The 25,796-nt window shown below is 38.1% G+C and overlaps 1 protein-coding gene across 3 annotated transcripts in view; it reads right to left on the bottom strand.

Annotated features, from left to right (window-relative positions):
* SPEF2 (sperm flagellar and cilia associated 2) overlaps positions 1 to 25,796 on the bottom strand; it is a 124,601-nt gene that overhangs the window by 6,024 nt on the left and 92,781 nt on the right. Inside the window, exons 31-38 of one of the 3 annotated variants that reach the window (XM_087715402.1) lie at positions 24,302 to 24,408; positions 22,426 to 22,608; positions 17,532 to 17,624; positions 14,504 to 14,683; positions 10,200 to 10,454; positions 9,147 to 9,269; positions 3,180 to 3,274; positions 1,978 to 2,228 (exon numbers count right to left, since the gene is read on the bottom strand). In XM_087715402.1, the coding sequence (XP_087571528.1) occupies positions 2,216 to 2,228; positions 3,180 to 3,274; positions 9,147 to 9,269; positions 10,200 to 10,454; positions 14,504 to 14,683; positions 17,532 to 17,624; positions 22,426 to 22,608; positions 24,302 to 24,408 (1,049 nt within the window). In that variant the 3' untranslated portion in view covers positions 1,978 to 2,215. Of the gene's footprint in view, positions 1 to 1,977; positions 2,229 to 3,179; positions 3,275 to 9,146; positions 9,270 to 10,199; positions 10,455 to 14,503; positions 14,684 to 17,531; positions 17,625 to 22,425; positions 22,609 to 24,301; positions 24,409 to 25,796 lie in introns of those variants that run through there. The other 2 variants (XM_087715403.1, XM_087715404.1) reach the window with 2 other exon arrangements.

Genomic DNA, 25,796 nt, shown 5'->3' with positions numbered 1-25,796 from the left:
GAACGCTGTGGGATTCCTGCCACAGTAATTGGAATTACCGCTCCTCAATCATATACAGTAGATCTCGAGGACGGTAGAAATTGGAGAAGGCATATTGACCAACTCCGCAGCCGCATGTCCAACTCCACGCTTAGACAACCAACAGTAAAACCGCGCAAAACAAAATAGCAGTCCTTCTATGTCAACTCAAGCCCGAGAATATCGGAAGACTTATCTGATTTTGATGCAGGCCTGTAGCAAGCTGAGTGAGTTAACTCCAGAAGCTCCAGCCACGACTTGTGAAAAGTTCCAGGAGTTCCATCAGGCAGAACCGCAGAGCAAACAAGTCCATCCGACTTGTCCGAAGGAACCACCAACACTGAACTGCGCAGGTCAGGCAGAGCCACGCAAAAGCCCATCTACCTGCGTGACTATGTCACCAGTTGGATTGCTCTATCCTAGAGGGGAGGGGTATTAGATATAACCCGCCCCCCACTGATGGAGGTTTCCACCAAGGTCCTCTGTTCTGGTGGGAACAGAGGTTTAATCCCATTGGTCAAAAGGTATGACAGATCACTTTAAAAGGGGATGCTGCCAGACTCTTCACCAGCTGGATGTTTACCTGACTTGCAATAAAGAGCTGTTGTTACTGGAGCCTTTGTGTGCCTTCCTTTACCCAATCAAACACAAAGCAGTATAAAAAACGAAGTCATACCACCCATAAAAATGGCTTCATTAAGTCTATTCCAGGGGTGAAATTCTGGAGAACCGGTAGTGGAAATTTTGAGTAGTTCAGAGAACCGGCAAACACCACCTCTGGCTGTCCCAAGTGGGGTGGGAATTTTGCAGTATCCTTCCCCTGCCATGCCTACCAAACCATGCCCACAGAACTGGTAGTAAAAAAAATGAATTTCACTACTGGTCTATTCATATATCAATCACAGATGGTGTCTGTAAATAGGCTATGTTTCTAGACTGCAGGGGATTTTCTTCCGATTTAGCAAGCTTGATATTAGAAAAAATAATGGCATTCCTCATGTCAAATGTGTGCAACATTTGTCATTAAGTGTCCTCTCATAAAAGTGTACATCGTAAATGTGCTGAGCATTTATTTGCAAAAATATTTAGATCCTAATGTAAACACAGGAGGTTCCCCATTGAAAAATCCCATCTAGGTTTATTTAGTGCATGAAATGGGCCTTGTCCTTTTAGACAATTCAAGAATCAAAGGGAAGGAGAATCTGTAATGGAGGACCCAAAGGTGCTTTTTCTGGAGGCAACTGGATTTTCTTGTTTTTCCTTTGAAGACATTTCATTTCTCATCCAAGAAGCTTGTTCAGCTTTGGCTGGATGGTGGGGAACGGATGGATTTATATTCCATGTTGACTAGCTGTATGCAAGGAATATAAATCCTTCCATTCCACACCATCTGCAAGGAATATAAATCTTTCCATTCCCTGACCGGATGTCAGAGCTAAAGAAGCTTCTTGGATGAGAAGCAAAATATCTTCAAAGAAAAAACAAGAAAGTCCAGTTGCTGCCTGAAAAAGCACCTTTGTGATAACTGTGACTTGGATGACTGAGAATCTCTGCAGACTATAATGGAGGAACCATCAAATTGTACTGTTTTGAACCCATTCCATCAGGCTGGAGGAAGGACATTGTCAGAGAAAATATGCATGGCAGCTCTGGGACGGGAACCCTTCTCTTCACCATTCTGGGCAGCTACGCAGAAAAGAGCTGTTTTCCAAAGCTATCTTGGTCAGTCCTTGCACCCTGTTTTCCTGGTGTAGCCCTGGGGGACACCAGTAGAATAGCAAATTGAAGGAACTTTTTTTTGCCAGCCAATCAAAAGTACGAGATAAGAGGTCATACATTCTGTCTGCTATCTTCTTCTCTGTAACAGAGCACCATTTTAGTAGTAATGGTAATAATACCATTTCAGATCATGCTATAGTTAACAATTGTTTGAAAAACGTGTCTGAACCACCTATCGGCTTCAATTAAATCCATGTTTATTTAAAAGAGAACGCACACAAAACCATTTTTATTCTAATTAAAGGACACAGCTCTACAAGTGAGTAAGAATTAACCCAACATCCAGGCCATTTGGGAACTACTTCTGTGGTGCTCAAAAACATTTGCAGACTTCCTTCCCCTGCCCTCTAATTTTAACTTCTTTAGAATGTGATGTTATCTCCATTAACTGGTTGAATTTGGAGTGCCTGCTGCAGAATCATTTTAAAATCCTATGGAAATAAGAGAAAAATGAATCAGAAAGATGCAACTATATAGCTACCTGATTGCTTTGATCAACAAACCACTGATTTGGTTACCAAAGCAGTTTTTCTCATAGCATTAAAAAAAATATCATCCCACATAAATGTATTACTTCTTTAGAAACAATTGGCTAAACCTCTAATGGATGCATATTAATTTAAAATCTTTGCTTGTGGTAAAAAACTAATCCATCCAGGTACATCCAAATATCTAAAGAATGGACATTGTGTCATGACACCACATTTCATCCTTCTGATGAAAAATCATGGCTTCCTTTAGATTAGTGTTTTTCAACCTTGGCAACTTTTAGATATGTGGGCTTCACCTTCCAGAATTCCTCAGCCACTATGGACAAGCATGTTTGAAAACACTGGTCTAGATGCCTCTGAATACACTTAAGAGAAAATTAAACCATTTTCCATCCATATTGTTAGGGAGGTCCTTTTACTGACTGTAAAGATATGGTTTCATTTTCTCTTTATTTTTAAAGCCACAAATTATAATCTTATTATCAAACTTGCTATGCTCAGTTACATTGGCATTTATTTTATTATGAAGTTGCTTTACAAAAATATAGAAAAGTATTTCAGGAAAATAACTTGCATTGTTGCAAAAGACACATGACAGTTTAAATTAACTGAATTATAAATCACATTAAAACAGGGAAATATTTTTAAAATATGTTTAGATTCGGTTTTATCTATATTCTACGCCAACAAGGGTAAGGTTAGTTTTGGATAATGCAGGTAGAAATGGAATGTAGAAGATTGCTGCATTCAAGGTAACTTTCCTCTAAACAAACATAGCATTGAAAACAAACAAATCCAACTTAAGCCTGCAACAACCAACCAAGAACTCTACCTTTGTTGGTTCATATTTTAAAAGCTATTATTTGTGGGGGGAAATGTTATTTTGTATACCCTTTGAACATTAGCATCAATGCTTTCCATCTCCCATAACATGCCAGACCTTTGTCCCTGACCCAGGGTAATGTTCCATCTGTCCAGTAAATGGTCTGTAAAAAAAGCAAACAGGTAAACAAACAAATAAATGAAAACAAAAAACCTTCCTCTCAGTTTGGGTTACCCCAAGTACAAAATCAAACTCTCCATGGAAGAAAAAGGTAAGCATCTGCAGAGGAAAGATTGAGAGAGAGAGGAATAGAAAAGAGGAATTCTGAAGCAATACAGAAAGAAGAATACAGAATGTGTGTGTGTGTGTGTTTGTGTGAGTGTGTGTATCTTGGTGTACGCAATACAGAGAAAACAAAATATGCTAGAAACAATACAAAGGAATATAATCTCTCAGTAGGTTTTCAATAGGCTTGTGTTCCAGCAATCTTATCACCCAGATGATTTCACATTGCGTACCGATAATCTTATTAGAATTCAGTCCCACCTTCCTAACCATTTTTATATGTTTTACAAAGCAAAATAAAACGGGTCCTGTTCAGCACCGAGGGCTGTTTCAATGAACCTTCTACTACCCCCACGGGCTGGGGACAAAATACAATACGTGTCATGACATCACCATGGAAGGCATGTGACTTACATCATTGGAACAGATGCTGGTGCCAATGCATAACTGAATTATTTGAACAGCGACATCCTCATACCTGTCATCATCACTGTATGTGCTGCAGTGTATTGGCCCCATAGAAGACTGGTGAGCAGCTAGTGCTTATTCCCTTTTGTACATACAGGAAATACCTGCGCCGAAAGGATTAGCCAATGAAGGCCCTCTTGTGTATCTCAAATTCCTCCACAGGGCACTTAGAAGTTTTATTTAACAGAGCTTTGCGAATTGTACCCTGATGTTTTATTTGATTGCTTCTTATCTGTATTCCTACTTGCTGCTATTAAGTTAAAGCAGAGCACCAGCTTTCTAATTTAACACCTGCCAAGGGAAGGAGAATAATAGATACCTAAGAGCTATCTGCTGATAAACAGAGGGGCACTCCTAAGACATTGACAGGATGTTATCACAACATCCCCAGGTGCTCTCTGCCCACCAATTTTGCATCAAAATTGCATCAATCAAAAAAATTGAACATTGATTCATGGGTTGGGGTGAGAATTGTTTGTACCGGCTATAAGTAAGTTATTTTAGAAAAGTCCTTCCCACGCTGGGATCCCAATACAAATTTATTCCCATGAACAAATGGCATTTGTAATCACAAACAATTCTCCCCAACACACAAATAAAACCTTTTTGTTCAGTCAGCTACAATCTGGGTCCTTATTTTGCTGACTTTGGAAGGATGGAAGGCTGAATCAACCTTGAGCTGGTCAGGATTGAACTCCTGGCAGTGAGCAGAGTTAGCCTACAATACTGCATTTTAACCACTGTGCCACCACGGCTCTTATAATGGTATGTGGGAAAGACCTTGGGAGATAGGGTGAAGAGATGCTGGATAGTGGGCAGAGCTACAGGCTCAAAAGGGACCCTCCCCAATTTCTTAGGCTTTAAATGAAACAGAAGACCATAAAGTTGCAAGACTGTTAATGTAGCTTTACAATAAAGTAGAATTAGCTTATTTGGTCGTGTTTCCTGTCTGGTTTATCCGGTAATGCTGACATCAATTTTACAAGTCTCAAAGTACAATATCCTGCCATCTTCTTTATAGCCCAAGAAACTAGGAAGGGTCTGCGATTTTTGCCCTGCTCACTATCAAGTTGGGGACCATGCTGTCTCTTAGGCAGCATTTCCTTATTCCATACTCTCCCATAGCGGCTTTCCTACATACTGTTACAGATTCCAAGGACCTTCCATTTTTGATCCTGGATGGGTGCACTGCCCTACATAGACCTTGTGCAGTTTGGGGGATCCTCCTAGACATTTGGGAGGTAACTGAGGAGCAGCTGTGGCTAGGAAAGCCTTTGCTCAACTTTGGGTCCCAATAGACACACAAAAAAAGGAGAGAAAGAATACATATGCACACACACATCAATTTCACCCTGTTTGTTTCATTTGCTTTTTTGAAAGAGAAACTGCAAAATGTTTCAGTTAACATTTTCTTATAAGACCTGTCAGGAAAAGAGCTCAAGCAAGAATCCCCTCAAACAAAAACAAAAAGATGCACTCAAATTTTAACAGGCCCTAGCAGTGCAAAGCTTTAGTGATCCCTGTTAGATCACAACGTAGGCACAACTGTTTTGTAGACTAATTTTATTCATCACTAATAAGGTAAGCCAGTGAGAACCGGTTCATTAAATCCTGAACTCTGCTTTCTCCCCTTAAGTTAAACAGTGAAGTAGGCGCTTGGGGAAAGGGATGGTCCTTGAATTTCTCCCGAAAGAACAGCTGTTGTATGGAAGGCAAAGAAAAAATCAAAACGTACCCCAAATCCTAGCTTGAAAACTTCTAGGACAAAGATAGAAATCTAACAGTTTTACAAGTTAAAGGTTGGTAACCTATTCATAAGGCTTATACTTCTGCAGCCTTTAGGTTTAGTTTAAGGTACCCCCATATATTTCAAGTACTAGAAAGGGAAAGACATTTTTGTTATTTCCCCTTTTCTGCTGTAACTCGGATTGGGAATGGATGGGAAGGTAATGGCAGCAAATTGCCAGTTGAAGGCAAACATTACAATCTTAATTGTCCTGGTTGGGTGGGGAATGCTTGTATGGAACCCATACAATAAAAGAACTAACTTTGCAGAGGTTCAACCATATAGAAACTGAGCTGGAAATAATTAACTCATCTCCAACACCACTGATCTTGTATGAATATAGAGACCTGGTTTCAGAGTGGTGCACAATCTAGAATATGCTCCTGTTGGAGGTAAGGTCTGCCCCATTCTCCTAGTCTTCTGGAAAAGCCTGAAAACTTGACTTGCCACTTGACCTGGAGACCTGATAGGGCCTGCTACTTTGGGAGTGGCTAATGAGAAGGAGGGACTCACTGGAGAAGAACCTAATGCTGGGAAAGATTGAGGGCAAAAGAAGAAGGGGACGACAGAGAATGTGGTGGCTGGATGGAGTCACTGAAGCAGCAGGTGTGAGCTTAAATGGACTCCAGAGGATGGTAGAGGACAGGAAGGCCTGGAGGAATGTTGTCCATGGGGCCGCAATGGGTTGGACACGACTTCACAACTAACAACAACAAAAATGGGGTGGAGATGATCCCTACCCTAGGCCACCTATCATCTTCATTTTTAAGTTTTTCTAATTTTAATTGCTCTGTTTTCTTTTTTTACTTTTTAATTTATTGTAAGCCACCTAAAGGTGCTGCATTTGTGAGAGGGGTGGCCTAAAAATTAATTATTAATCCTCCTCTTCGTCAAAATAGTTCCTTGGACAATAGCAGGATGTTTGGATTACATGATTTTATAAAACAGAATCATCTGCTTCTTTACATTGCTTGGCTGGGGATATGAAAGCCAAAAAGCTTTGCTACTTATGTTCTAATTTGTATTATATTCTACTGGGGATGAGTCAGACCTCTTGATTTTAGTGCTCAAAGTGCTTATCTGTTTGGGTGCAGGTGAAAAGCAAGATGCATGCCACATCTGTACCCAGCAAACAAGCCACAATATTTATTGGTAGCAGCATGTTTTGACTCACAATGAATTGCAAGATGCGTAGGCTGTATTAGAAGCCACTATCCACCTTCATTCGAACAACATGCTATATTTCTCCTCTGGTTTTGTCAGCTTTGCAAGTAGCATAGCTTTCACCTTTCAAACCACACCTTCAGTTTGCTCAGCTTAATCTCATAAAAGATCTCAGAACAATACTGCTCTGTTGATTTTTTTTCTTTATTCTTAAAAGATAAGGTTTTTATTTGCAATGTCATTTGTTTTATGTGGTTTGGAGGAATTTTTTATGGGAAAGGGTGGACAACAGGGCTTTTCAATTCAAAGACAATTTTTACTCCTCCCCAGCTGAATGAGAAATGCAGGAGGGGGAACAGAAAGCAAACTCTTAGCTTTGGGTTCAAATCATAGGTGCACCAAATTTGGACATTAACATTTCCACTGCTACCTTGAAAGTATGTCTTATTTTATTTGCCACACAGACACAAAAAAGGATGTAGGTTTCTCCCACTGAGGTGTACATTCAGTTCCTCCAATTGATGGGTATGCTTTGGCATCAATAAGTCATGTCCTCACCCTTTCTCTAGTGCAATTTGCTCTATATGGAGCTTCCTTTGACGATAACTTGCACACTACAGCAAAATGCATCTGTCACAGATGGAAGCTGTTACAGCTGGATAATCCTTATAGTGGCGAAGCTCGCCTTGTTCACAAGTTTGCTTTCAGGTGCTCATTATTATCTTTATCTATATTTATAAACATGGCTGTGTGTGTGTATGTTCCAGCATAACTCTGGGACGCCTAGAACAATTTCAACCAAACTTGAAATGACAGATGACTTACTCTTTGGAAACAAATACTGTGGGGGTAAGATACCCCTAACACCCCTTGGGGATGGGGGTGTTCTGTTAAGATACAGCCTGTACTGCCGTAAAATGACTTCTAGTGTACTGTCGTAAAATGGCTTCTACTGTATAGCGCAGTGGAGTTGCCATGGTAATGGCTTCACAGTAGTCCACAAGGGGGCTCTTTCTGGTAAGGGGGAAAATCCAACATTAGAAATTACATTGATCCGGACATTTGTGAATGTCTAATACCCTGGCAATTCCGGGTTAACAGCTAGTTCCCTATAAAACCCTTTAATACCCAGATTTTGGTTACAGTGAGACCCTACAGAATAAAATCTGCCTGTCCAATATGAGCTAACCAAAGTACTATATCCCATATAAGGTGGGTGGAGGCCCAGGGACTTGTTATTTGCAACCCCCTCCTTTGGAAATAACTTACCTCTTCCTGAGATCGCAATGGCTCTTTCCTCACTGAGGGTCATTAAGGCACTTAAGAAGGCTCTTTTCTATAACTGAGGACAATGTTCTTGTGTGTCTGGTTTTAGTGGCAGAATTATTGCTGGCCACAGGCTGAGGTATATTCATTGACAGATAATGTGGATATGATTTTATGCCCTTTAGAGTATTCTTTTACTGGACTCTTTGGTTTAATGTTTTTTTTGGTTTGATGTTTCTTAAGTTGGGAATTGCCTTGCGTTGTTGATGGGGGTGACATCTAGAAGACTACCATAAATTTAAATATATACTTTCAGCTCTGACGGGAATAAAAAACAAGAATGAAAGTGTTCTTTTTCAATTTCTGCTTCTCTTCATACACAAAGAGGCTCTCTAATCTTCAGGAGAAGATCTACGGTTGACAAGCCTGGCTGGCTCTTATAATTTATCATCTGTTTTTGGCCTCATTCATCCTGTTTGTTATTTACAGATATTAGTCCACGAGTCTTCAGAGAAAAGAGAGATTGAACAAACTCAAGGCAGGAAACAATGATCTTCAAAGTGTTTATCTAACTGTTTATTCTCAGGAAACCGATATGAAGAGCCTATTCATAATATAATTAGTCCCAGGACGATTCAGATTTTAAAGATCATTATTCTGGAGGCAAACAACATTGGCTCAACTTCAGGCAGGAATTTGAAGACCAAACTGAACTCAACTTTACCATAGAAGAAAAGTATCACTAATATGATAGCTCTTTATTACACAAAGTACAGAAATTAAATATTAAAGTTTATTGATTGGCGACTGAAACAACTGTTTGGTGACAGCTGTGGGTACCAATGACACAACAAAAGTAATCCTGTTTCTGTTAATGGGCTAGATAGAAGAAAATGGGCTGGGTACATGGCCTCAGACAGCACAATCACCTAGGCTAAACATGCCTTCAGTGCTTCTACTACTACTACTACTTGCTACTAATCTTACCACTACTACTGCTACCATCAACAACTACTGCTGCTACTAGAAGCCTAGATACTGTCTATTTCAAAAGAACGATACTTACAGGAAGTTTGTACCCCTGATAGTTATTAATTAAGTCTTGAATGAAGGGGTGCTTCAAAAGGAGTTTAATTTTGATGGGCTTCAGATCTTCAGAGCCAAGATCCTGGTATACCTTAATAAAATGCTTTAAAAATAAATGAAGAGAATTAATTTTATTAGTAAATGAACCAACTGAAAAAAAAACAAGCAACGTATGCAAATACTGCTGTAGAAGGCTGATAAGGTCACTTTTTCAGTTTCATAACTTGATCATTCATACTGAAGTAGTAAAGGAGTGACTTTTCTTGCCAGCACTGATGTTGCTACAAGACCTAGTCGTTGCTTGGAAGATCTGGTAGGAGAGCACATTTCAAGACCCACAAATCCTTACTTGTAGCATAGAATACTACAGTACAATCTTTAAATTAATCCTGTGATTCTGTCTTCACTGTGAGTTGTATTGTGTTGGCGTGTGTGTGTGTGTCAGGGTACATAAGTTATTTACACTGACAAAAAAATAATTGTTATTATAATAATTATTAAATCAGATATCCATTTTTCTGGAAACATCCCACAACAAAGCAGGTATCATTCAATAAAAGCCATTATCAAATAAAGGCTTTACAATTGCAAATGTAATATATCATGATCAGGAGGAATTCTTAAGCTATCCTTGGAGAGGCAGGGCATGAAAATGCGAAACATAATTTAGTCAACAAAACTCTTACCATGCTTTGTTAAATTTTAGTTAGATTATTGTTGACCCAACAGAACAGTTTTACTAATGAGTTCCAACGGGGTAAAAATAAATAAAAAGACTGACAATCTCATCTACTACATGTACATCACTCTGCATAGCTCTAATACTAAATCACAGCCTCTCCATTTGTGCAAATACATATTTTTCTTCCCTTCAAGAGCTCTAGCCTGATCCTATTTCAGAAAAAGAACAATGCCACTCAAACTTACCCCATTTCCTTAAATGTCAATAATTGAGATATTGCTTGCAACAAACATTGGGATAAAAGAAGTATATAAATATACAATTAATGGAGCTATGAGCTAATTAACCAACCTCATAATTGTCCTCTTCTGTCAGTTGACTACTAAATCTGTGATTGTCATAAGCTTTGTTTGTTTCATACTGGAATACAAGGAGAAGTGTAGCCAGAGAGATGTATCCATCATTGCCAATAGACAGGTCATCCTCTTCTTTTTCCTTCTCTTCCTTCTCTTCCTCCTCTTCTTCTTCCCCTTCTTCACCAGCCTCCTCCTCTGCCTGTTCATCCTGAGCAGCAGTGGTTATGAGTTGCTCAGCAGATGTTACAAACTAAGAAAGACAAACCAAAGATAACATAAAGTGTTTTTTTTTGGGGGGGGGGTGTAGATAGTTTCCTAATGACCAATTGCAAGGTATGTGACTGTCAGAAAGAGCACCAGCTTTGAACACCTACAATAAAGCTAGCCAGGAGGTTGCAATTTTCTCTAACTAGATGTTCTCAGATTCTCACTGTTTGTATCTCATATTCAGTACATATTCTATACATATGTATAGAGGATTGTGTGTTTGTTAGTATGATTTACTGGGTTATGGATTTTCTTTCTGTCTGTCTGTCTTTTTTCACTGTGAGTTATTGAGACGTATTTGTACATGTTAAAATTAAATATGTATATTGAAAAGGAATTATAAATACCATCAACATAAAATGGAGCTTGCTCAGAAGCTGAAATACACCAAGTAAATGAGATGAAGAGTGGGAAGTAGAGGAGAGAGGTAAGGGAAGAAGAGAGGGATAGGAGAGGGGGCAAGGGGGGGAGAAGAGGAGGAGAGAAATGAGGAGTGGAAAGGGGAGAGGAGAGAGGAAGGGGAAGTAGAGAAGGGAAGGATGACAGGGAAGAAAGGAGGTAGGGAGGGGGAGGAGAGAGGGAGAAGAAAGGTACAAATATGGTATATGGAGAGCAGAAGAGCCAATAATTCACAGGTCTGCAAAAAAAAAATTTTCGAGAGCTGTTTTGGTTATTCCACGTAATCTTTATGTTTTTTGGTACACTGAATCTGAAAATGACCTCCATTTTGTCATAGGACATCACGTTTCCTGACAATTTAGGTAACTATGTTAAATAAGGCAATACTTCAAAATAAATGGAAATAGACTTATAAAATTAAAGTTTTATTACAATATTTTCATGAAAATCCTTTTTTGAACTGAAATGAGCTCACCTAGACACACTAAACTCGATTCTTTTTCCTTGTGGGGCTCCTCTTGGTGCATTTACGCTTGTGAGTAGTATCTGGAATGTCTCTCGGAAGCATCCAACAGTAGTCTGTCATCATTGTAATGCTCCATTTTCCCTGGTATCTCCTTTCCATCTCTTTAATGTCTTGGTGGAATCGTTCACCTTGTTCCTCACTCACAGCTCCCAAATTTTCAGGAAAGTAGTCAAGGTGAGACTGGAGGAAATGCACTTTCAAACTCATCAGGCAACTTAAAGCTTGAAATGCTTTCAGCATTCTTCCGACAATCTTTTTGTAGTGAGGATCTTTGTTATTGCCTAAAAATTTCGGTACAACTTCTTTAAATGCAATCCACCCTTCTTTTTGAGGATCCGTCATGGTATTGACAAACTCTTGATCAACTATAAGCCTTCTAATGTCTGGTCCGATGAACACACCTTCCTTCAATTTTTCCTCTGACAGGCATGGAAACTTGGTGGCTAAGTATTTGAAGCATTCTCCATCTCTTGAAAGTGATTTTACGAATTGCTTCATCAATCCCAATTTGATGTAGAGAGGTGGTAGAAGAACTGTAGGGAAGGTACCAAAGTTTCTGGGAGGACATTTTTTTCACCGACTGTTAGCACCCTTGGCTGCCAACTCTTCTTGGTCCAGTGATTTTGTCGGTCTCGACTGTCCCATAGACACAGAAAACAAGGGTATTTGGTATACCCAGCTTGTTGCCCGAGCAGTCCCCACACACTTGCCAACCATGGTCTTCATATTTAAGTTTACGAAGAACCAATTCCAAGTTCTCGTAGGTTTCCTTCAAGTGTACGGAATGACCTACAGGTATGGAAGCGTAAAAACTGTTGTGGAGTAAAACTGCTTTGAGACTTCTTTTTGAAAAATCTATAAAAAGACGCCATTGCTCTGAATCATATTGGATTTTAAATTGATCCATCAGACCTTCGACATCAATGCAATAAACCAACTTGTCTTCCTTTTCACGATGTCTGAACCATGAAGATGACACTCCTGGCAACAATAAATTCCTGCTTTTCAGCCTTGATCTGAGTAACTCAGTGGCATCTTTGGGAAGATTCAAGTCTCTTACCAAATCATTCATCTCCTCCTGAGAAAACAATTTTGGTCTTGTATCTGACTTTGGAGATGATACAAGACCAAAATTGTTTTCTCAGGAGGAGATGAATGATTTGGTTCTGGTATGACTTCACCTTCATCGGAGCTAGGTCTCTCTTCCAAGATAGCAGGGGGCTTGGATACTGGTATATCTGTGCCATGGGGGATGGGACGAATTGCTGAGTGAAGATTGGGGTATGAAATGGAATGCTTCCATTTGGACTTAAACCCTTTTACATTCCATGAACAAAAGTAACAGTCATCACTATGGTTCTTTTGCTCTCGCCATAACGGAAAGATTTTTTCTTACCCTTGAACCAGTATCGGAGGTCCTCAACACACCGTTTGCACACTTTATGAGGTGCCCAAACTTTATCTTGATCTCCAATTTTTAGTCCAAAGTATGCAAAGTATACTTTTTTCACAAAGTCTGTAACATTCTGCTGTTGCTTCAACACTGTATATTCACCACAGATGAAACAGAAACTGTCTGGCAGATTAATACTCTTTCGGGGTGCCATAACATAATGGTTGAAGAATGACAAGCTAACATGAATTGAATAGAACCAAGAACCTGATGATGATTCATGCACAAGTGTGGCATGCAGGAGAGAGCAGCTCTGTGTCTGTACACGAGATGTCACAGTGCTGGCCACGCTCCCTGCACTGACTGGATATGCTGCTATCTGCCCTGTGTCTCCCTCCCACTGGAGTCTTCAGAAAAGATTAACCCCTTCTATCATTAGAAGCACAGACTTAAAACTTGCTTAGCTTATGTATATATTGCTGACCATCAGATTTACAGTGCTATATTTTTTTTACATAACTTGGACAAACCCTTTAAGGTTTTTTTGGCATTTTATATCTTAAATGCACTTATGTGAATTAATTAATAGTAATTTGGACTTTAAATTTGGTTAAAAACCCATAAAATAAAATAAAAAAACTAAAAATTAAAAAAAAGATAAATTTGAAGACAACTTTGCAGGTTGTGGCAAATCATGACATCTAGGAGTTTTTTCAATATTGTATTTGTTTTCAGCACACCAAAATACATGGAAATTGGATGAAAATAATCAAACAGCTTTTTAGTCGCAGACCTGTGAATTGTTTTTGGGAGTTGTTGGTAAGATGAATTGATGTAAACATTTAATAATATAACATGATGTTGGCTATGAAACAGTATACATGTGATTTACATGTTATGAAAATGAAAAAAATAAAGAACTTTATAATAGAGATGTATTTGTCTTGGGGGGGGGATGTACTAAGGGAGGCTCAGGCAATCTCATTGTACATATGTTGTGCATTGACAGTAAAGTCAACAGTACATGAAACAGTATATAAAAAGGGAAACTGTCAGCTTCCACTGTTATCCATAAGGAGATGAAACCAACGTTCTGCCCCTAGAACCTTGAACAACTTCCAAACATTGTTTTTAGAAGGGTTAAAGTACTGGATGTTCCTCTGTGTGAATGAAACCTTTGCTAACTCTGTTAAGCTGCCGAAACCTTGCTGTATGTACTACTGTAAAAATGTCACTCTTTTTCAATCAGTTTAGCTGGTATTGTATTCTTGTCTGCAATTTTATAATATTGCCAAGATGTTTACTGAAACATATTTGTTGTGCTTAAACTAAGCTTTTCAGGTTTTCTTGAAGATGGCCTAGTGATTAAGACACCAGGCTAGAAACCAGGAGACTGTGAGTTCTAGCCCCATCTTAGGCATCAAGACTGGCTGCAACAGAGAACTGAACATAACTAATCAATATGAGCGATGGACAGAAAGCCTGACTACCAAGCACTGCATTCTTATTACTATCTGGTCCAATTGTATATTAACTGGACAGGTACTATTTATTCTGTATTCTGTGTATTCTGCATATGCATCCTGCCTTTTCTCCAGAAGATCTGGGCAGCAGATATAATGAGAGATCAGAAGAGGCTGGCTTTATGGAACATATATATGTTTGTTACCAACTAAATCAAGATTTGTATTATCAAGTATTCTTAATTTTTTACCATTTGAGGAAGAGAAAAGTGTTTATCGCTCTTCCTTTGAATATATATCCCTGTTGCGACACTAAGGGCTCGATAGACACCATCTACAGCATCAGGGTAAGAGGCGAAGTAGAGCAGCATGTTAGTGTAGTTCAGTTGAGGAGGGTCTTTTTCAGGATCAGCAAATAAAGTGAACAAAAACTGCAAAAAGAAACAGTTCTATTAATTGACGTACTGTATTGGATATTTTGTTTAATCACAACAAATCAGTATGTATGTAGCTAAGGTGGGGAACCTAGTCTAGGCCTTTACTGTGATACTAAACATCTTTACATGAAAGTTTTGATGGACAGCAGAAGATATCATCCATAGGCTCATCTAATGATGACCATAACACATTAAAGGTTGCAACGGCATGAAAAAAGAATAACTTATATAAGGATGAATTAATCAGGAAAGGCAAAGGAAGGGAAGTCAAATAAAATGAGTGAGTGAGTAAGGAAGGAAGGAAGATAGGTTGGTTCCCTGTTTGTAAAAGCAGGGAAAAGAGATCTGCAATAGTTCTGAAAAAAGGTGACATGATTTTGGAATGGAACTGTTAAATATATGCAAGGAAATGAAGTATAGATTTAATAATGAACGCAAAGTCTAAAATGCATGTCAAAAACAATGAACCTATGACATCTATATTTTAATACACATGTATGAAAGTAGGAATGCACAAATAAAGGATAGTTACAGGTACATCTTAACACTCTAGGTCTCAAGGTTATTCCAACAAAAATGAAAGATTTTTGAGTGAATATATAAAGGTGGGCTTCAGTTATTCATTTTGTTATTTTGTTATTCTGTTTTTATTTTCTGGTAGCTGTCGTGTTTTTGTTTTAGTTCCTTTCTTTTTAAACTTCTATTCAATGACAAGCCACACAGAATGACTCCTGGGAGACAGGAGGTCATTGAATTCAAATCAACAAATAATGAAAGAACCAAGGAAAACCATATAATACCCTGAATGAGTACAATTGGAAGAAACATGAATGAGCAGAAGAATGGAAACAAGAGGAGACAATACAGAAAATGTTATTGGGACATTCAGGGACCAAAGAATGAATGAGAATAGTGATTGTATAAAAACATACAATGCATTAACCTCTTAACAGAATGAATAGGAAATAGAACTAAGGAAAAAATATTGAATATACTTGGAGCAGCATGAAAAGAATTATACTGCAAGGTTCAGAATAAGTGTGGGAAGTATGAAAAGTGATGCTTGATGGAATTATGAAGTGAAAAAGGTGGTATTGAAGAAAAATGCGTATAGAAATTATTGCAGCAAAAAAATGATGAAAAAGTACACTCTTGACCAAGTTTGTGGATGTACTATTCAGGATGGTAAAAGGCAAAAGGGTTATTGCCAATCTTTTAACAGACTTATGCAAATCTATGGTAAGCTGATTGAATAGTGTGCAACTTCTGGTCACCATATTTGAGAAAATATGCAATACAGTTGGAAGATGTATAAGACAGCAGTCAAAATTACCTGTGGCTCAAGCAACTTCCATATGAGAAAAGGATAGAATATTGCTTAGAAAAAAGGTAACTAAGGGGACCTGTATGTACCATGGAGAAAGTGAACAGGAAGAATGGTTGCGGGAATTTAGTATGTCTAGTTTAATGAAAAGAAGGACTAGGGATGACATAATAGCAATGTTCCAATATCTAAGGGTCTGCCACAAAGAAGAAGCATTCAACCTATTCTCCAAAGCACCTGAAGGCTGAACAAGAAGTAATGGATGGAAACTAATCAAGGAGAGGTCCAGACTAGGACTTTCCTATCAGGACCTTCCTGACAGTTAGAACAATTAATCAGTGAAACGCCTCCAGAAGTTGTGGGTACTCCAACATTGGAGGTTTTTAAGAAGAGATTGGACAACCATTTGTCTGAAATGGTATAGGGTTTCCTGTGTGAGCAGGGGGTTGGACAAGAAGACCTCCAAAGTTCCTTTCCAACTCTGTTATTTTGTTATACATTTTTATTCCTCTCCTAAATACTAGAATGGACTGATTGGAAGGAGATACAGAATGGAACCTCATCCTTCTCTAATCTTCATCCAGCACAAAAAAAAAACCTTCTGAAATTCATTATGACAAAACATAACAACTGTCACTAATTTGGATGTTTTTAAAAGATGTACTATGTATATGAAGGATTAACAACAGGTTGGAGATAGCATGATCTAATCACAGGGAGTGAGAAAAGGTTATGCCTCTGTTCCTGCTTCCAGGTACCAGAAGCATTGGTTAGTCATTGTGAGGAACAAATATTGACTTGAAATGGGCCTTGGCCTTACCAGTAGACCATTTTTTTATGCTCTTAGAATTCTTTAAGCTTTTAAGAGTGGAGGAAGAGTGGATAACCAGGGAGACTCATAGCACAGAAAATACTTATAACAAGAAACATGATCAGCTCTGAAATACAATAGAAAGGAATTTCAAAGAAATAGTCACACAGCCTGAGAATAAGGAAGAAAAACAGAAATCTCTTTCTCTGTTTGACAAATTATTTCTCAATTTGAGAAATTATAAGACTGGCTGTGGGTCAGCATGAAAATGTATATGTATTATTGCATCTCACATGCATGGAAAAATCCCCATAAAATTGCTAATTCTAAAATATTGTCTTCTTCCCCATTCATTAAAATATTTAAGTCTCTCTCTCGTTCCAATCATCATTTTTTAAACTTTTTATTTTAAGCTCTGGAAATAACTCTATGGATATAGAATCAGCGCTGAAAAGCAGAAATGTCTGAATTTAACTGTTACAAATAATCAGAAATTGGCAATGTCTTGTGTTCAGATTTGAAAGTCAAGCAAATTATCAATTGTGCCTCAGAACAAAAATATTTTGTTAAAAAAAACTTAACTACAAGTAGCATTCACCCATTACTTGAGAATTGTTGGAATATAACGGACGGTGTTTGGAATCCACTGAAAATGGCGGCCTTACTCTTTTTCTCTTGGATTATGGCCTTTGAATATTTATACTTACTTCTATAAGATGCTTCTGACGGTTAAATGGCAAAGGCTCTATAGGACTTTCTGGAACGGGTAAATCTTCCCTGCCTTTAAACCACAGACCAACCTAAAGCAAACAAATGAAAACCTTATCCTCTGGACTACAACTGTTCACAACATTTAAGTTTTTGAACTTTTCCACACTTCAAAAATCCGTGGAAAATATGTCCAAATTAGAAAGCTCTAATGAGATATTACCTTTCAATAACATTATTGGGATTTCATTTTGAGAACTGATTTTTAAAAATTATGGGTGGATTTAGTATCTTGATTTGTTTCAAAAACACGTTTGTTTTTCTCTCTCCCACCCACATTTATCATTTTAAACATCGAAGGATGGGATATGAGATGCTGAACCCAAAAATTATTCTACCCAACTTCCTGTGCTGTTTCTGTTTTGGTTTGTTTTCTCTCTCTTTACCTATATGAAGCAAAATACCGCAATTCTGTGTAGGTGTGCATAAAACAGATCTACATTTCTTTGTGGGTTTATCATCCTGAATAGGGAATAAATCTTTTCCTGTCCCATGATTTGAAAAGGAGACTGTTGCTGCTTCCATTTCTGTCCTGAAAACATGACAATGTTGTTTTTTTAAAGGATACATAAAGAAGGATAATGAATATAGACTATGAGCTTACTGAATGATTAATGTGGGGACGTTTTACCACTTGATAAGCCTTTACCACATATTAAAATCTATGGTAAGAAACGACACCCACTCCATCCTTTATTGAAATGACATGACATTGCAAAACTGTTGGAGAAAGTCTTCCTATTTAGGACAGAATCTGTGGAAGGCAGCCATCTGAAATATTACATCACCATCATCATCATCATCATCATCATCATCATCATCATCATTATATAAACACTAGTACTTTAGCTGGTATTGACCTTTGTACTCATTGAATTCTTCTCAAGAAAGTAGGCTATCATAATCAGTATTCAATTCTACTGATTGCCTGAACATGTCCCTGCAGTTTCTCAGGCAAAATTTTGGAGGTGGATTGCCATTTCTTTCTTCCTAGATCTGAGCTTTGAGTCTAAGGCTGGATTTTGTGCCCAAGGCAGGAGTAGAATCCAGAGCTTCCTCGTTTCTAGCCTTGTGCCTTAACCACAACTCCAAACTGGTTTTCCAATTATATATTGAGAAATCCCTCCACTTCCACCCCAGCTTCATTGATTCCCTGTGTCCCTTTTTATCTTGTCCAATGCCAGTAGGATAGGATTTGACTGAGCATCCCCATTAAACACAATGCACAAGAATGGGATTTTTGAAACCAAGAACACAGGACTTTCTGTATAAATATACCAGCCCTTTATTCCCCCTGTCCTTTTTTCTTTTTTTAGTACAGAATCCTCCAAATTCTTATGCATTCTTTTATCCAAACAGCATATATTCTTTTCATAGACTTGAGCTAAGACAGGGGTGTCACACTCGATTTCATTGAGGGCCCCACCAGAATTGTTTTTGACTTTGGGGGGGGACATGGGGCATGGCCAGCTCTACATCACTTGTGTCGGGGGCGCCTGTCATGGCCTGAGTGCTCTGCCAGCAAAAACAGGCCCCCGGGCTTCATTTCTGGCTGCAATGGTCTCCTGCAACCCTCTGCCAGGGAAAAGAGAGCTTGTGAGGGCCGTATGTGTTCCTCCCAAGCTCCATTTTCGCTGACAGAGGCAACCAGTCCTTTGCTATTTTCAGGGTGGCCACGCAGGTCAGTTCTAAACACTCTGTGGGCAGGATTCGGCACACAGGCTTTGAGTTTAACACCCCTGAGCTAAGCAGTTAAACATGGACCATTGGGAGAGGAGAAAGCAAGAATTCTCTCTCCTTCTCTCTAATCCAAAATTCTCTCATGATATTTTAAGTGGAAAAAGAAGTAATTCCCATGTTAACTGAATGGATTTGGAAAGAGAATGCAAAGCAAAGCTGATTCATTAACTGACCATGGACAAATTTACCCAAATATTTAATCCTAACCATGGAACAATTTCCTCATATTCAATTCATACAACACATTTATAAATTATAATTCTGGAACTATTTTTCTCCAATATCCTATTTTTTTCTACCTGTTTCTATGGAGCAGGAGACTATGATAATGAATATTATAAAAATCAGTTTTTAACCTCTGTAACTTTATGATGGAACCTGCCTGAAGGCATAGAGTATGCTGCTAGCAACCAGAGTTGGAGAAGTAATAGCTATTTTGAGTTCCAAAAAGGAAACTGCTGAGAAGGAATAAAAACAAAAAACAAAACAAAACAAAACAAAAACAAAAGAAAACAAAATCAAAGTCTCTCGAGAAAAAAGATTACAGGGTAGGAAATGATTATTTTAAAAACCTTCAAATGAAGTTTCAATGTTTACTATAATAAAAATAGCATCATGTATCTTTCAAACTTCTTTCATGATACTAATGATTAATTCTCTTTTGAAGATCACTTGGCAAATGATGGCAGTTTAGGATCAATTTAAATTTTATTCGAAAGTCTATGAATTGTCCTGAATGAAGGGATTTTGTGTTTGTAAAAAGTTTTTTTTAAAATGAATTGCCATAAACTGTTCTAATTTAGATGTGCTTCCAAGTAGAGCTGCTACTTGTAAGATACATGCTGTAAACCTGAATAATTCTATTTTTTCAGTTGTTTTGACAAATTTTATTATTAAAGCTCCTAAAATTCAAATAATTATTAGGAAAAAAACTGCTGGTTTATTCCATAATCTTCATTTAACTTTTTAAGTCAGGATATTTTACAATCTTTTTCAGCTACTTTTGAGCTACTTTATTATTTGGAACTACCACATCTATAAGTAAAACTTGGTTTTTTTCAACTACTGTGATGCTTGGTGAATTGTGTTCTAAATCTCAATCTGTGTGAATGTTGGAGTTCCATACAATTTGTACATAAACTTTCACAGAATTTTTTCAATCTTGTGATTGTATGAATATTTGAAGACATCAGGGCCATACTTTTTTAAAAATTCTAATATGCTGTTTTTCTTCCACAGTCATGTTTTGCCTTATAACCTGTCTAGACAATTTTGTATTATAGGCTACTTTTGATTCAGTCACATTCAAAATATTTTCCTGTTAGACATTTTTAGGACTTTCCCTTTGCTTGCATTTATATAATCATTTAAGCCTCTGACTTTATTCTCCAGTGTCTGCTTCAGTTGCAACAAACCATGACTACCATTTTCCCTGTTAAATAAAACAGTTTTTGTATCCTTTTGTATGTAATGCATGATATTGTCTATCAATTCTAAGGCATTTCAGTCAAATATAGGTAGTCCTCATCTTATGACCACAACTGAGCCCAAAATTTATGTTGTTCTATGGGAAGTTTGTTAAGTGAGCTTTGCCCCATTTTACGACCTTTCTTGCCACATTTGTTAAGTGAATCACTACAGTTGTTAAGCTGGGGACATGGTTTTTAGGTGAATCTGGCTTCCCCATTGACTTTGCTTGTCAGAAGATTGCAAAAGGGGATCACCTGAACCTGGGACACTGCAAGCGTTATAAATGTGAGTCAGTTGTCAAGCATCTGAATGTAATGAGGATGCTGCAATGGTCATAAATGTGAAAAATGGCCATTAGTCACTTTTTTCAGTGCTCCTGTAACTTTGAATGGTTACTAAATGAACTGTTGTAAGTTGAAGACTACCTGTAGTGTTCAGTCCATAATATTTGCTTATTGTATTACAGGTCCAACCCAAATATTGAATGTTTTGATTGTATTATTGCAAATCACTACAAATTCTAAAAAAAATTCTGAGTCATGTTGAAAGATGAAAGATGGTTTGGGCATGCAAGTATTTGTTTGCTTTAAAACATCAAAATATTTGCAACTTTTCTCCATTGTCAATCCTTTGATTTTAATGCCACTCCATAGTTTCCTGTGTATTCAATTGATCCATTTTAGATTTCCCATGCTGTATATTTATCCAACTGAAGTTCCATTTTTTTATGTCATCACTAAAGATTTTTAAATGTAAATACAAGTTACTATACTTCTCTAGATGATTTTAGAAATAGTTCAATTGTAATTTATATAAACAATTGGGAAACTTACTTTTCCCTTTCTTAGTTAAATTGGAGCCCCCAGTGGCATTTTTAAATCCAAATTATCATGAATAGAATCAGAATATTTTAAAGAATGGAGACAAAGAATCTCCTTCAAAAAAATGTTTTCGAGAGGGGGAATATGCCATTGGGCTGTCTTACATGCTTAAGAGGACTGAGCATAGATTCTCTGATTGTATGCTACCGTTCTACTATGCACAAAGCATCCATTTGTTATGTATTACTATGCCTCAAGAACCACAGAGATTTCTTGAGAACCTCGGCTCTTTTGTCTTTCCAAAGAAACAGTGGGGAGATATTTACAAATCAGAATGAAACCTAAAGTGAAGGTAAATGAAGTTATTTAATGTATTAATTACATTGAGTGAAACTGACTTCTATTCAGTTGTTTTCATTTTTCACACGTATCAGCACATACTCTCAGACACACAGACACAGTGGCCCATGCTGAGCCACAAACCACATGTAAAGTACAATCCAATACATATTTACTCTGAAATACGTCTCACTGCATGCAATGAGGTTTACCTCCTAAGTTTATGTGCATAGCAGAGAAGTGTTGAAAAGCCACAATGTTTATAAAAAGGAGGTGGGGTTGAGCAATTATGCTTAGAGAGGGGTACTTTGACTAGGGTTGGCCAAAATAAAATTTTGCTTGCACTGATGGGCACTGATTGTGACATGATCTGACAATATAGGCTTGGCTACCTGCTTATCTCATTGCTTTCAGTAAGATTCAGTCACAAACGCTTAAAAAGGCAAATATAAAGGACTGGAACCTGATCATATTGTTCCTGGGTGACAAATCCAGATCCTTCAGTATCCACGTCTTGAAATCTCTGTAATGTTTCAAGCAGTTCCGTTACAGAGGGAATAGGCCAAGGTTGGGAAGCTGCATGTAAGAATCTCCGCCAGTCCACTGTGTCCAAATTCACAAGTAGGAATAACGACAGACTCTGCAACTGTAACATAGAATTGAATGCATGATCCCATAGAGTAAAAAGATTAGGAATGCACAATGTAGGACAGGATATTGTTGCTGGATTTCAACTTTTTGAATTCCCAGCAAGCCATGGAGTTTGGGAAGCATGGAAATCAAAGCCCAATACACACACACACACACACACACACACACACACACACACACACACACACACATTGAAGCCATTAGGTGGGAGTTAGTTAGATAGATAAATAATTGGACAGACATGTAGAGGACTTAAAGTGATTATGATAATTCAATTAGGTAAGTATATTTCATACTTGAGAGCCATTAGTATCAGGAGTCGAGGCTGAATTGAACACCCCTACCTCACCCCAATTGTTTTAATGTTATTTTGGGTTAATATACAGAGTCTTGAAAACTGTAAATAGTTTTTCAGACCCACTGAGTTTCACAGACATAATTAAAGTGAGCTCTCTTTTAAATGCTTTCCCCCCCATCTCTCAGCAACTGGACTGAGGTATCTTTTCTGAGATACCCTTCTGACTTGCCTGCAGCTTCCCATAATGTTTATCTGTCATCCACAATGCCCAATAAAAACAAATCATGTTTTTCCCTCTCAAAGCAACAGTCTACTTCATTCTTTTTAAATGTAAGATGACTGGGCTTTCTCTTGTCATGGAGAGTTTCTCCATAGTTATGGCAGAACTTCTTAACATGGCAACTGTAAGATGTATGGACTTCAACTCCAAGAGATCTCCAGTCTGTAGGTGTGGACTTCTGGTCCCAGAATTCCCCAGTGAGGAAGTCCATACTTTTAAAGTTGCCAAATTGAGAAGTGGTAATTTAGGGTTAGCTGGCACTCAGGGGACCTATAAACTCCACGGTCATTCCCAATCATGGAAGCTCACTTGACAATTTTGGGCTGGTCATTTTTCTGCAGTCCAATCAACATTACAGGATACAGTAGGTTTGAAGGTTTTATTCGACTTCTATGTCGCCCTATTCCCGAGGGACTCAGGGCGGCTAACAATACCAAGGGGGGGGGGGGGAGGACAATACAAAAAGGAAAGCCACAAAAAAACAAACAACAGTACAAAACAGTCTAAAAGGTCTCAACACGCATACCCATTCGAGTAGGGGATGGGACTCAGCAGCCCCAGGCCTGCTGAAACAGCCAGGTCTTGACGGCTTTACGGAAAGCCTGAAGGGTGGTGAGGGTCCGAATCTCCACGGGGAGATCGTTCCAAAGTAATTGTGAGGAACAGTAGTAGAACAACAAAAAGCAGGATATAAATCTACCAAATCAATAAATAACACACATAAATATGAAAGCAACCTTCATGTTAGATTTCACTTGGTCTTGAAGGCAGGCTGTCCACAATATGAAACAAATCGAATAAGTTGACTTCCAGAAATACTGAAAATGATTTAATTGATTAGTGCCTTTCATACACATCAGTAAACAAGCTCCCTTTATAAATTGCTAACATCATCTCCATTCAAGCAATATGTCAGATCCTTCTAAAACTATTTACCCCTAAGTTTTATAATTCAACCACCTAGCAATATATTCAAGTCAAAACTAAAGCAACATCACATACACCAGAGGTCCATAGGAATGGTCAAGCTGGCAGTCACAACTGTATAATTATGGTCTCCATTTTGACTTTTTAGATTTTTCCCTCACAAGTGCCCTGATGGATACTTACATCATACATAGAGAGATGTAGCCAGGCATCAGGAAGCATATTGGACCCAAGATTCAGAGTGATCAAATCAAACAAAATATCTATGAATGTTTTACTTGGTATTAAACCTAGGCAAATAAGAAAAAAGAGGAGGAATGGGTCAAAATGGAATATACGTTTTTAAAAAAAAATCAATTAAATTTCACTGCCTAATAGGTATATTGCCTATTTTCCTGTCTTTCTTTCCTAATTATACTCTATACACAAAGACTGTAATTTACTTTATATGTAATTGTACAATGATGTACATTCCAATTTCTTTAAACTATGTAAACAAAGCTGTGGGTTACTATCAATCAGGTATGATCCAAGAGGAAACAAAAGGAGTATCCTGCTCCTTCTTTATTCAGAACAATGGCTGATTCCCATAATAAATAACTGGTTTCCAAATTGGAGCTGAAAAAACAACATCTAGCACACCATGAGTGCTAAATGTGGGGTTTGCACTGCCATCACTAGCACCAATGTTGTACCTAGTTAAATAATGAAATGTCTGAAGGTAAGCAACCCAAGCTCAGAAAGCAGCAAGGACTATACAGTTCAATCCTGGGCTAAACATATTCTCTTCTATTGAAGGATTACTACATGCAAAAAAACCCTTCTACTACATGGCAGCACAGGTTATCAATTGGTTGCAGTGCAATTCAAGGTGCTGGTTATCATTTATAAAGACCTACATTGCATAGAGCAGTGTTTTTCAACCACTGTGCCGCGGCACACTAGTGTGCCGTGACATAGTGTAAGGTGTGCCGTGGGAAAAACACTTTATATATAGTCAATATAGGCACAGAGTTAAATTTTTTAAACATTTTCTAATGGTGGTGTGCCTCGTGATTTTTTTCATGAAAAAAGTGTGCCTTTGCACAAAAAAGGTTGAAAAACACTGGCATAGGGACTAGGTAATTGATAGATCATCTTCTCTCCTGTAGTGCCTCTCTCTTATATGGCTTGCTTTGGTTTCCATTAAATCATCAATATCACCCAGTGCAAGGCATGAAGAAAGCCTTTTCTGTCACTGCCATCCCTAGAGATCACCACCTTCCCTGCCTCCAAGTGAGTCTCCCCGCCTCCCCAAGGCTTTGAGATAGAATGTTTTTTGGCAAGATCTTTTTAACTTTATGAAGGTACTCAGACTCATTCTTGAGTTGAGTGGCCTTGAAATCTGACAAATAAATACATTTTAAGTTGTTGCCTTCACACAGGGAGTCTTTGGGTTACAGCCATTTGTTCAACAACCATTCAATGGTGACGAACAAGTGGTATTTAAGACAGGTTCTATACTAACATCAATTCTGGCATTATTTTAGCCCCTTCTTAAGAGCATCTTGAGAACAAGAGGACTTTGAATGGACCCCACTCTGTCTTGATCCACCCTCTATCAACAGCAAAGTCCTGATGACAGAAACCAGTGGCAGCTTTCACTAGGTCTGAGTGGTGGATCCTTAGTTGACTTGCC

Source organism: Thamnophis sirtalis, unplaced genomic scaffold, assembly GCF_051295495.1.
Source record: "Thamnophis sirtalis isolate CommonGarterSnake01/CBP01778 unplaced genomic scaffold, rThaSir2_p1.2 scaffold_5, whole genome shotgun sequence".
NCBI lineage: Eukaryota > Metazoa > Chordata > Lepidosauria > Squamata > Natricidae > Thamnophis > Thamnophis sirtalis.
This window is presented reverse-complemented; position numbering and strand designations above follow the sequence as displayed.